At 46.3% G+C, this 12,625-nt stretch overlaps 1 protein-coding gene across 1 annotated transcript in view; it reads left to right on the top strand.

The window, feature by feature from the left end:
- The window catches only part of pik3c2g (phosphatidylinositol-4-phosphate 3-kinase catalytic subunit type 2 gamma), a gene marked incomplete at its 5' end in the record, with an annotated part of 50,367 nt that extends 39,390 nt beyond the window's left edge, over nucleotides 1-10,977 (top strand). Inside the window, 9 exons of the mRNA XM_079501210.1 lie at nucleotides 3,823-3,979; nucleotides 4,542-4,651; nucleotides 6,111-6,279; nucleotides 7,897-8,015; nucleotides 8,586-8,685; nucleotides 9,243-9,306; nucleotides 9,476-9,555; nucleotides 10,011-10,136; nucleotides 10,753-10,977. Of these exons, the coding sequence (XP_079357336.1) occupies nucleotides 3,823-3,979; nucleotides 4,542-4,651; nucleotides 6,111-6,279; nucleotides 7,897-8,015; nucleotides 8,586-8,685; nucleotides 9,243-9,306; nucleotides 9,476-9,555; nucleotides 10,011-10,136; nucleotides 10,753-10,905 (1,078 nt within the window). The 3' untranslated portion in view covers nucleotides 10,906-10,977. The remainder of the gene's footprint in view (nucleotides 1-3,822; nucleotides 3,980-4,541; nucleotides 4,652-6,110; nucleotides 6,280-7,896; nucleotides 8,016-8,585; nucleotides 8,686-9,242; nucleotides 9,307-9,475; nucleotides 9,556-10,010; nucleotides 10,137-10,752) is intronic.
- Nucleotides 10,978-12,625: the final 1,648 nt, after the last annotated feature.

The raw sequence follows: 12,625 nt of genomic DNA, 5'->3' as shown, positions 1-12,625 counted from the left end.
AGTTCTGGATGTAAACCACTGACGACTTTCCCAAGAGGTCCGTCCCACAAAACCAAGTCGCCGCACCTCATCATCCGCTGTGGTGCCAGGCGCCCTTCCCGCATGCTGATGAGTAGCTCAACTTTGTCTGGGCGGATCAGCTCCCCCGGTTCGACACCGGGGAAGTACTTCTCCAGGCGGCCAGAGTCAACTGCGTGGTCCATTCTGGCTATCTCGTCCAGACCATAACAGGTCATCTCATGAAGTCGCCATGTCCCCTTCTTCGTCGCTACTTTCAAGCTCAGGAAGTACCTCGATGTCTTGACCTTGGCCTCCATCCCCCCCACACCACGTATGACTAGCATGATTGGTTCACCAGTCAGTCCAAGTCTCTTCGCAGCCTGGTGTGTGATATAGTTAGTATCCGAGGCCAGGTCGATCAGTGCTCCTATCCAGTCTCCTCGCTTTGTTGTGACGTCCACCAGCATCATGAGGACGGGGTGCTCCTTCGGTCCGCTTTCGTCCACTAGACCCTCCACGGCACAAACAGTCGAAGATACTTTGTTGGTGCAGGCCTTACGAACAGCATCCAGTTGCGCCGGGGTCAGACCCAGATTGGCAAACAATGTCTCCTGCTCTTCAGTCGGACCACGAGGTTCTCTCCTCCTCTCTCCCTTGGTCTCCTCTCTGGCAGTGTCTCTTTTGACTGGTGCTTTAAGGCATAGGAAAAAATGATGGTCTGCTGGTGCATCACCCTTCTTGCACTCATCCTTGCGACACAGAAAGTTCTTATTGCACAGTCCCTCACTCCCATGGAGATCCAAGCATTTCAGGCAAGCATTCAACTTTTTGGCCTCGGCCCTCCGTGCAGTCGGAATGGCCTTCCTAAAAGTCTTGCAGCGGTATAAACGGCCAGTATGACCTACTTCACCACACATGCCACAAGAACCCTGCGGGTGGTCGCCTCTTGCCTCGCTCGCCGTAGCCCTTGTGGATGAACGCTTCTCCTGCATTCTGCCGCCTGGTCTTTCTTTTGGCTTCTCGCGTGGTTGTGGGTCACCCGCCCTGGCGGAGGTTGGCCGTTTGGACTGTAATTGCTCCATCTGCACCAGAACAGTCTTCTGGTCTCTCAGGAACCGCCACAACTTGTCGAACCGGTTACGCGGGATGACATTATTTGCGGTATCGCACCGGTACAAAAGCCACCTCTCCTGCATACTGTCCGGCAGCTTACTTTCCAGCGACCGGATCACCAACTGATTCTTTAAAGCGTCCTCACAACCCAAGTCCATAAGGTCCAATAGCGCCCTCTCCACCGCTTGGATCAGATGCAAAGCCTCTCTTGGTTGGTTGTTGCGCGCAGCCGGTAACTCCTGTAACTCCATTACGATGTCGTCCGCTATTTGCGACATGTCTCCGTAACGGTCCTCCAAAACCCGGAAAACCTCGTTCGCATCACGGCAATGTGACAGCCGGAGTTCACTTTTCACCTCATCATTAATGCTGTCCAGCAGGTGAAATAGCCTACACTCCGGGGAGCCTGTGGGTTCTGCTAGTCCCTGGAGGGTCCCCCAGTTCACCTTCCAGCGCCAGTAGCTCCTCCTGTCCCCAGAGAATTTCGGCAGGCGTAGTGGTGCGAGCGCTATCCTAGGTCCGATTGACCCCAGGGAGTTGGCAGACACGCTCGAAATGTTCATTGGCGCAGCATTTGCCTGCCGCGCGCTGCCTCCATCCGCCGGCAAAGCAAACGATCTCTGCTGCCGCGGTGTGCTGAAAGTGTCTGGTTCAAACCGTGGTGGTGGTGGGCGCTGCGGTGGCGCCTGGTGAGACGTTAATGGGGCGCTTACGCTTTGCGCAGGGAGGTTCACATTACTATCCGGTGCGCCGGTCTGGTTAGCGGCCAGGCCCGCGCCTCCATTTTGTGGGTGTGCCGCTGTCAAGCCACCGTCCCCACCACTGCCAGTGTGTCCGCTGGTTGCATCAGCGGTGGCCGTTCCGCCACTGTGCGCCTCACCTTTAATGTCCCCCCCAACTGCACCACTGTGCATGTGGTCAGCCCATGCAACCATAGTTTTCCTTTTTTTCTCTTTGTTTTCATTGAGGCAGGTCCGGATCTCGTCCACTTGTCCCTCGGGGACACATCGGGACCATTCTCGCACAAAGTCCTCCAGCGCTTCAACTCTGCTCTCCAACTCAGCGCACGCTGCTTTATATTGTTCATGAGGCAATTCTTGCTTCAGGAGTGTGTCGGCCTGATCAAAAGCAAACTTGAGATTGTCTTTCAGACCGTTAAACCGGTCTACTGCACAGCGGGACCACAATGTCTTTTTTAGTCCAAGCTCCGTGGCAACAAACTTTGTGCGGCACTCTCCCAGCTTTACCCTAACTTCAGCCACATCTGATGCGTATGCGCTTTCATCCTCCTCCTCCAAGGCACCAACATAATCAAAACTAACATTACATAGTTTCTCATAATCTCCCTTGATAGCATTCAGTTCAGCCAATAGATCATACTCAGTCAAGTGGTCAATGTTAAACGCAATGGTATTGGCCCTCCTAGTGAAAGCCCCTTGTAGAGCAGCACGTTTCTTCTTATATTCATCAATATCCCCCATAGTCAAATGACGTTTTGGTACGCTCCCGTTTGACGCTGTTTTGACCCACTTCCGGTTTTCCGCCTCACCTAAGATGGCGGCCGCTCCACTTCCGGTCCGGCGGGAGCTAGCTTAGCAATGTCACTGTTAGCTAACAGCTAGATAGCAAAGTCAAAGAGCAGCAAACGGCTTATCCTACACCGTTGCAATAAACAGGCCAAACACAACACACTCAATCCCACAATGAATGTTGATGCAATGTTGACGTTGGCTTGTTTGGTCCTGAAGCGACGTCGAACGGCCGGGATGCTCCGCCTGGCTCAGATGCGACGTTAGCTTTGTTGTTGTTAGACACCGTCCGGTCCTCGCTTCTCCGTCACGGGACTGGTTTGGTGTCGATTACTGTACGGTTTTACTAAACTACACCTCAATTTAGCAACTCCCACCGCAAAGGGGTTATTGACGGATGAAAACAGTGCCTTACTCAAGCATAGATGGAACACACAGTACTGGCTTAAGCACGTTTTATTTCACTCACACATTCACACAACAACTCAAATATGCTAATGCTAACTGAAACTACCACTTTGTACAGTAACCCTGTTGTTTTCCAACCAGTATCCAGCCAGGTAATCGACTGTAGGGACACAAAAATATACACAAACACAACATCAATAATATGAACATATCAGTGATTGTATCCGACACATATCTGAAGCATTTATAGTAGTTATATGCCCAGTAAATAAACAATTATAACCACATTTCGTCACTCACCAGCTCAACTTCACCCGTCAACAACAATGTCGATTGTCGAACTGAACTGCGGCCAGTCGACGCATGCGCAAATGAGCCTACCTGATGCAACACACCTAAAATTAACAAATATGCACTCCAACAATAGACACAGGATGAAAATGACCACACCATTAATTAAAACCATTTAACTCCTTACAGCATCTGTATATTACACTAATTCGTTTGGGTCTAACTATCCCATAATTACTAAATATATACGCCAAATAAACACCAGAAGCGATACATTGTGCGTGACCACTACTACCAGAAGAGGTCACTATTACACCACTCAATACAAAAAAGGTAATAGAAAAAATAGCAAGAAATGTTTATATAAAAAATGGGATAAAACCACACAATAACGCTGGGCTGGCCTGTGGTGCCGTCCTCCTCCTCTCCTCTCCTAACGCTGGGCTGGCCTGTGGTGGCCCTCCTCTCCTCTCCTCTCCAGGGACAGGACTCCGTTCGTGTTCAGCTCGGAGATGCAGCACTTCATCACCGGCGGAGGGCAGAGGCCCCAGAGGCAGCAGCGCTTCGTGGAGCTCTGCTGCGACGCCTTCAACATCATCCGACGCCGCTCCGCCCTGGTGCTCAGCCTGCTGCAGCTGGTGAGGTGCACGCACGCACGCACGCACGCACGCACGCACGCACGCACGCACGCACGCACACACACACACACACACACACACACACACACACACACACACACACACAGTCACGTGTAGGTGAGGTAAGAACCCAAACGCAGGACAGCCAAGCATGGTAGTGTTCAAAACCAAGAATTGGTGTTTTAATACAGAAGACAGGATACAATGACTCAACAAGGACTGACTGGGGAACAAGTCTGATATACACATGAGGGTGATTACAAAATGAGACACAGCTGGAGAAAACAAACATAAACCATGAAAACTAGACCAGGGAACAAAACTTAGAAGTACAAGACCTAGACTGTACAATAAATGACAAAAGTCTGTGAGTGACACACATGCACACACACACACTTGAGTTTTAGTTATAGCGATAGCCTTTTGGATAAAATTCCATTTTGTATTAGTCCCATGTGATGTGAGTCATTTGACATGTTTTGGCTTTAGTCTACTTTCACTTTGTTTGTGTGTGCGTGCGTGCGTGTGTGCGTGCGTGCGTGTGTGTGTGTGCGTGCTATAGATGTTAGATGCAGGCATGCCAGAGATGAAGGACACTCAGGCGCTGCAGTACGTCCTGAACAACCTGAGACCACATGACTCCGCCCTGGAGGCCACCTCCTACTTCACCAAGTATGATGTCATCATCGTCATCAGTACACCAGCACATTTTGATTTTAGTTTTAGTCAGTCTCTTGAATAGTTTTCGTTTAGTTTTTAGTCACATTTTAGTCACCGGGAATGTTTTAGTGTTTTTGTGTCTAGTTTCAGTCGACTAAATGTCATGAGATTTTAGTCGAAATCAACACTGGAAGATACACTGTTTCCACACCTAAGTGCAAAACGGTCGACAGCCGCGCACGTCTTAAGCTTATTTTCCGAGTTTTTAGACAGCTGGTGGATGGAAATTAAGCTCCACCTCCGCGGACGATTTGCGCGGAGGAGAGCGTTTCCGGGAATCTGGCCGTCCGCGGAGGTGGAGCTTCTTTTCCATCCACCAGCTGTCTAAAAACTCGGAAAATAAGCTGCACACAGCTTAAGACGTGTGCGGCTCTTTTATAAGTGTGGCAGCACCTATAGTCCATCCCAATTGGAGCCACTATAGAGGCTAAATAGTATACACAAATACTACAAATGGTCTCCTAAATGGGTGTGGTTTGCTTCTCCCCTGGCAGATTCTTTTTTTGAGTCTTAAAAAAAAAATTGGTCTTCAAATTCCGTCATCGTATTAGTTGGTTAAGTTAGTTAAGATTACAGCCTATACTGCTGCACAAAGTGTTGGCATTGTGACGGACTGAACCAATAGACTTTGTGGTAAGCCCCGCCCGCTCGCGCACCTGCCTCGATACCGTTGTTAAGCAGGACAAACAACCACTGCTATCAGCGATCCTCCATTGAGGACCGTGTTATGTCGGCATTTTTCCGAAGAGGAATAGAAGCATTCCTATCACCAACATTCATACTATAATAACGCCATGGTGAAACGTTGTTGTTGGGCGTCCTGTAACAGTGCTTCAAAGGTACCCAGAACGTTTAGGGCATTTTCTTTTTATTCCTTTTCCCGTGGGTGCGCACATGTCAATGTTTACATTCTGGAGGTGGAGGACGCGGCGGTCACTCATTCACCCTCCCTGCTACTAAATCATACTATTAACGTCAACTTTTACTAAACAATGTTTAAATCAATCGTCTAATAAACAACAAACAACTTACCTTGGAGCAAATGGTGTGCTTTGTAACTTTCTCCACGCTCAGTTGCTTGTGTTGGTCGGATGGCAGGAAAATAACTTCACCCACAGGCTCCAGCCTCCAGTCACGTCCCCTCCCACTGCGGTTAGCTTGTTTAGTCATGAGCCGCTTCCATTTTCTTTTCAAGGAAGTTGTGTTGTGCTTGTGCGTGTGCATGTTGACTGACCTGGAGTCAGTTGGAGAATTTAACCAGGGGAGGCGCTAAAGCATTTCAACGTCCTTGAAAAAAATGGAAGCGGCTTCCAACCGTTTAAACTTGGATTTTCTTTGCCTCAGGTCTAACTGGGTTAAAAGACCCCTGCTCTAATGTATACTTGTGCGTCCTCTTCTGTCCTCCGACCAGGAAGATCAAGGAGAGCATGGACTGTTTCGCCGTCAAGCTCAACTTCCTGAGTCACATCCTGGCCCAAGGCAAGATTGCTGCAGGCTCCGCCCCCCAGACCGCCAAGGCGCCCGACAACAACATACGGGAGGCCGTGATCCGTTGCTTCAAAGGCAGCGGCAAGGACCTGGTGAGACCCCTTATGGTGTTTTAAGCATTTTGTTACTTTAGCTATTGAAAAATAGCAGACCTACAAGCTCATAGCGCGGCACCGAGTGCCGCGCTACGAGCTTGTAGGTCTGCTATTTTAGAAAAATCGTGTCGCAAATCTTTGAATATATACTCTTTCAGAGCGCAAGTTTTTAATTCAAATCTTTGCTTCTGGGGGGGGGGGGGGTCCCTGAAACAACATATTTTGAGATGGGGGTCGGCGGCCAATTACATACAGTATATTTTTAGGGTCCTTGGCTCCTTGACATGAAATTGTTTGAGAACGACTGGTTTTTCAGAAAACTGTTTGTAGAATCGACCTCAGGTCAAAATGGGTTAAGGACCTGGTGAGACCCCTATACTCCCTACATTTAACGTTTAAAGCACCGTTTCCCAAGTCAGTGGATCGGGACCCATCTTTGCGCCGCGGAGCAATTTTTATGGGTCGCAAGTAAAACCTATTTTTTTCCTTCATTTCCTACATTAAAAATCACAGCCGTTTGAAGTGAGGGGCACTCTTATACATACGTACATCATCATGACATAAAATAGACACTATGACTATTTTGCTCAGACACTATGACGTAAAATTCTCCATTCATTGCCAATGGGAATTTAATGTTTGTGTAGGACAAAGTTTGTTTTAAAAACAGCGCGTGGAGGGAACATGTTATATAGACCAGGATTACTGCATGTTTTTGAGAGAAATATAGCATAGAGTTTTTTTAAAGAGTCAAATTAAAATAAAAAATCACACCCGTGTGAAGTGAGGGGCACTCTTATCATCATACATCATCAGGAATCATCTCATACTGGCCAATCAGAATGCCTGTTGCCTGTGATTGATTAGCTGATTTGCTCGTTTACGACGTACATTTTCACTTCAATGTCAATGGCGTTTAATGCTTTGATGTTTAATTTACGTCATATTTAGCAGACATTTTGACCTAATTTCTCCGTTCATTGTCAATGGCAAAATCTTGAGACGTGTGCGGACAAAAGCTGTTTATAGGAGGGGCCCCTCAAAAATCACACCCGTGTGAAGTGAGGGGCGCTCTTATCATGATACGTCATCAATTATACATCATCTCATTCTGGCCAATCACAATTTGCGTCCCTACTTTTGTCCTCAATGTTCGTGTTCACACACTTTTGTCTTCAATGTTTGTGTTTACACAGACCCTCAAGGCTGGACCTAGGAAAAACACTGCAATAGGATGATGTTTTAGTCCATGTTTCATTATTCTGTTTTCATTATTATCTGATTATTTGGTAGGTGTATCAGCTGCATCATCATGTGTGTTGATTGGTAGGTGTATGAGCTGCATCATCATGTGTGTTGATTGGTAGGTGTATCAGCTGCATCGTGTGTGTTGATTGGTAGGTGTATGAGCTGCATCATCATGTGTGTTGATTGGTAGGTGTATCAGCTGCATCGTGTGTGTTGATTGGTAGGTGTATGAGCTGCATCATCATGTGTGTTGATTGGTAGGTGTATCAGCTGCATCGTGTGTGTTGATTGGTAGGTGTATCAGCTGCATCATCATGTGTGTTGATTGGTAGGTGTATGAGCTGCATTGTGTGTGTTGATTGGTAGGTGTATGAGCTGCAGGTGTCCATTGATGATGGCATTCTGAACCTTGAGAAGACCTACGGGCAGTTTGAGCTGATTGACAAGCAGCTTCAGAAGCACTTCATCGAGTCTTCTCTACCACAGTGAGTACCATATCAGTGTTGTTTTGGCAGCACATTTTGAATTTTAGTTTTAGTCGTAGTCTCTTGAATAGTTTATTTAGTTTCAGTCACATTTTAGTCACCTGGTATGTTTTAGTGTTAGTCTAGTTTTAGTTGACTAAATCTACAGTTGATTTAGTCAACTAAAATGTATTTTGGCAGGCCTCGATGCCATCGTAATGGCTGATTTTACACTTGCTGAAAATTGCCGATCTACAAGCTCACAACGCGGCGCAGAGCGACGCGTTGTGAGCTTGTAGATCTGCTATTTTCAGCATGCAACCAAGTGTAAAATGACTTGTACTGGACCGTTTAGTCATCATAGCTTAGTTTTCATGTAGTTTCCATTTAGTTTTCCTCAGTGAAAAAAGGTATAGTCGACGAACATTTCTCGTTTTAGTATTAGTCGACGAAATCCATAATTTCATAATATCCACATGATATGTTGTCGATCTGTTCTGCACCACCATGCAGTAAGTATAGGTTTCCGTCTGATACAGGAAGTGATGTAAATATGTAACAGGAAGTGATGTCATATTTAAAATGTTTTAGGTTCCCGTCGTCGTACAGTATGTCGTTCACAGCCAGCAGGAGGATGGTTCTTCTCAACAAATACCTGAAGCAGATGTTTGATGGTCCTCCATGCAAAGGAGTGAGTCTGTCTGTCTGTCTGTCTGTCTGTCTGTCTGTCTGTCTGTCTGTCTGTCTGTCTGTCTGTCTGTCTGTCTGTCTGTCTGTCTGTGTCATGTCTTGCTCTCTGTTGTCTTAATGTCTGTCTCTCTGTGTAACTGACTGTCTCTGTGTCTGTCTCTGTGTCTTCCGCCGTAGTCTGAAAACCCACCTCTTCAGACTCCACCATGGCCCGTAGCACTTGCCCTAGCCTAGCCCCTTAGATAGCACATTATGTAGACTTAGATAGTATTTTAAACAGACCTATAGCTTGTTACGTAGACAGCTCTAGAATTGCACTTTATGTAGTCATAGCACTTTATAGTACACATGTATAATATATTATATAGTATAGTATGTATAGTTAACATAGATATTCCACTGTTAAGTTCTTAGTTTATGATTCATGATAACTACTTTTTATATATGTGATGTATGCCATGTTTTTGTTATTGCTTAATGTAAGTCGCTCTGGATTAAGAGCGTCTGCTAAATGCCTAAATTGTAAATTGTAATTGTAAATTGTCTGTCTCTCTACAGAATGAGTTTGTCTGTAGTTTATTCCTGGACGGACCCAAGACAACGGGCAACAATGTGGTGATAGGTAAAGTTGTGTGTGTGTGTGTGGGGGGGGGGGGGGGGGGGTGCTTGCGTGTGTGCGTGCGCGCGCGCCATGCACATGTGTGTTCCTTTCTTGACCGATGGCAGTGTGTGTGTGAAGATGACGTCGTCACAGTGTGTGTTTATGACATCATGTCCTCCGTGTCTTCCAGAAGAAAGTCCTCAGATCCAGCTCTTCATATCCTACTCAGAGCGTACGCTGTCTGTCCTCGTCAAGTACATCAAGAACATTGTGAGTTCAACCTCATTCAAGACTCCATTAGCCCATTTAGGCCTGATGTCGAAATTAAAAAAATGTCTTCTAAATCCTGACAGTTTTCTGAAATACCTATATGTTTCTATATCAGTGGTGCTCAATATTTCATGTCAAGGACCCCAGAAACTATATGTAATTGGCCACCGAGCCCCATCTGAAAATATGTTGTTCCAGAGACCTCCACAGAAGCAAAGATTTGCGGGACATTTTCACGATTCTTCAAAAATAGCAGACCTACAATCTTGTAGCGTGGCACTCGGTGCCACGCTATGAGCTTGTAGATCTGCTATTTTCCAATAGCTAAAGTATAATATAACGCTTAAAACAACAAAAGGGGTTCCCGCCCAGAATGGGTTAGATTAAAGGAGCACTTCACCCATTTTCAACCTTATCTTCACAATACGAGTACTCCTCTACTAATCCTCTGACAGCACTTGGCCAACGGTTCGAACCCCGACGCTTACGTGGTGACCCGTCTGAGGCCGGACCCCAGCAAACGCTCCAAGAGGAAGACCAAGGTGGACCGCAACAACGACAACCCCACCTTCAACGAACTGGTAGGCAGGATTAGAAATGCACATTTTGTTTTGGAGCAGGCTTTTTGCGAAAAAATAATAATAATAATCTTGAAGAGCTGGAAAGATGGGGAGACTCCTTTTACTGAACAAACACACACTGTTTAAAGATGGAGTGCCATGATTTTTTTTCCACCCTAAAACATGATCATCAGGTCTTATTGTTATATAAGGAAGAAGAAATGTTTCAAAAAAGTGTACAGTATTTGTTAAAATGTCGTTTTTATGTGGGCACCCCCACCAGTTCATTAAGTATGCCTGGTTTGCCTGGTGGGTGGTGATGGGTGGTGATCCACCTGAACTTAAGCCGCACCCACAGCTGTAGTTGTATGATAAAGGGGGAGGGGTTAGGGGAGGGGCTGATAATGTGATGTCACTATATTACTGTTTTTTTCATTGGCACATTTGACTGTCAAGGGTTCAGCCTCCAGGAAGAAACCCTAAATACAAAGTTATTACAACATTGCACATAAAAACGACTCCAGGGTGTCTAATGAAGTACTGTCACCTCATAGACACATGAAAAACTGGAAAAATACAAAAATTGTGGCACTCCATCTTTAATAATTAAAAACATGTGTCTCCTGTGCGTTGACAGCTGGTGTACAAGGACGTGACGTCTCTTCACGAGAAGGTCCTGGAGGTGAAGGTGAAGAGCAATAAGATGTTTGTGGCCGGCGCCAACATCAAACTGGACGAAGAGTGGCTCAACCGAGAGCAATGGTTCGCTCTGGGGAACTGCCCCTTCTGACCACTAGGGGGGGGCAATGGTTCGCTCTGAGGAACTGCCCCCATCTGACCACTAGGGGGAGCAATGGTTCGCTCTGGGCAGAGCAATCTAATAAGACAGTGGCGACACTATAGCGTTGACTCCCATTGTTAACAATGGAATGCGGAAGTGCTCAGTCATTCTATCTCAATGGGATAGTTCCAATGTTTGGAACTATAGCCCCATAGCACCCCGCTTTGCGGCGAGATCAAAGCGCGTCGCCACTCTCTTACTACATTTTCTCTGGCTCTGGGGAACTGCCCCTGCCCACTACGGAGAGCAATGGTTCGCTCTGGGGAACTGCCCCGTCTGACCACTAGGGGGAGCAGTTGTTCGCCCCCCCCCCCCCCCCTTATGACTTGCACTGACTTGCACTGACATGTACTGACAACCTGAATCCACTGGGGGGTGCAATACTTATGAAGTATAATGTATGTGTTTATAATACCAGTGGTTCTCAACCTGTGGGCCCCCAAATAATATTTTAATGATAATAACATACATTTAAAGTCAAGCGGTCAGATGGGTGGGCCGCGAACCCTTTTGGAGATTTTCAAGTGGCCCCTCATCCAGAAAAGGTTGAGAACCACTGTGTTATACCATACTGTACCATATACTGTAGCCTATATGTGTATACTGTATGTGTGTTTTTGTACTCTTTGGATGATGTTACAAATCCGAGTCACAGTAAGACTCAATAAGATGGTTTACTGTGACCTAGCCTGGGCACCATTCCATTTCGGGTTCATGAACCGGTCGGGAGCGGATGATATCGCTACGTCATGTTGTAGTATTGTTTTGTAGTCGGCGATCTTCCGGAACTTCCTTTTCCCTCCAACCGATTTTTCTCAATAAAAGCTACGGGGCTACGAGAGCTTTTATTATTATTCTTCCGGTTTAAGGGAAAAGGAAGTTCCGTTTGATTGTTCCTGCCTGTCAACTACAAAACAATACTACAACATGACGTAACGATATCATCCGCTGAGTCCCGACCGGATCATACAGACCAGGCTTTCCTTTCCTTTCTTTGTACGTCTCTAAATGTTTTGATGAATTGAAGGTGGACCCTCTTGTAAACAAGTGTAATGCTTAATTGGGTCGTCCACTCACAGTTAACAGTCTTTGTATTGAGTTTGTGCTTGAAATGTACTGTAATTCTGCAAACTGTTAATAAATATTTAAATCAATCAATCAATCAATTCCTCCAAGGTGGAAAGCCTGGTGAGGCGAGGTTAACTGTGACCAGACTGTGACTCTGCTGTCTGTCACAGTAAGACTCAATGAGATGGTTTACTGTGACCAGACTGTGACTCTGCTGTCTGTCACAGTAAGACTAAATGAGATGGTTTACTGTGACCAGACTGTGACTCTGCCGTCTGTCACAGTAAGACTCAATGAGATGGTTTACTGTGACCAGACTGTGACTCTGCTGTCTGTCACAGTAAGACTCAATGAGATGGTTTACTGTGACCAGACTGTGACTCTGCTGTCTGTCACAGTAAGACTCAATGAGATGGTTTACTGTGACCAGACTGTGACTCTGCTGTCTGTCACAGTATTTTCTTTACGGCCATCAGTGCCGTCAGGCTCTATATGCACAGCAGCCATATTGGACAGACATTGGATTGTTATTGGTCTTTTTGTTCTCTCCCCTGATTGGACGACGATTACACCCCTACCTTTTTCAAGTGCATACAGGATC

The sequence above is a fragment of the Electrona antarctica genome (genome assembly GCF_951216825.1).
Source record: "Electrona antarctica genome assembly, chromosome: 5".
NCBI classification, from domain to species: Eukaryota; Metazoa; Chordata; class Actinopteri; order Myctophiformes; family Myctophidae; genus Electrona; species Electrona antarctica.
This window is presented reverse-complemented; position numbering and strand designations above follow the sequence as displayed.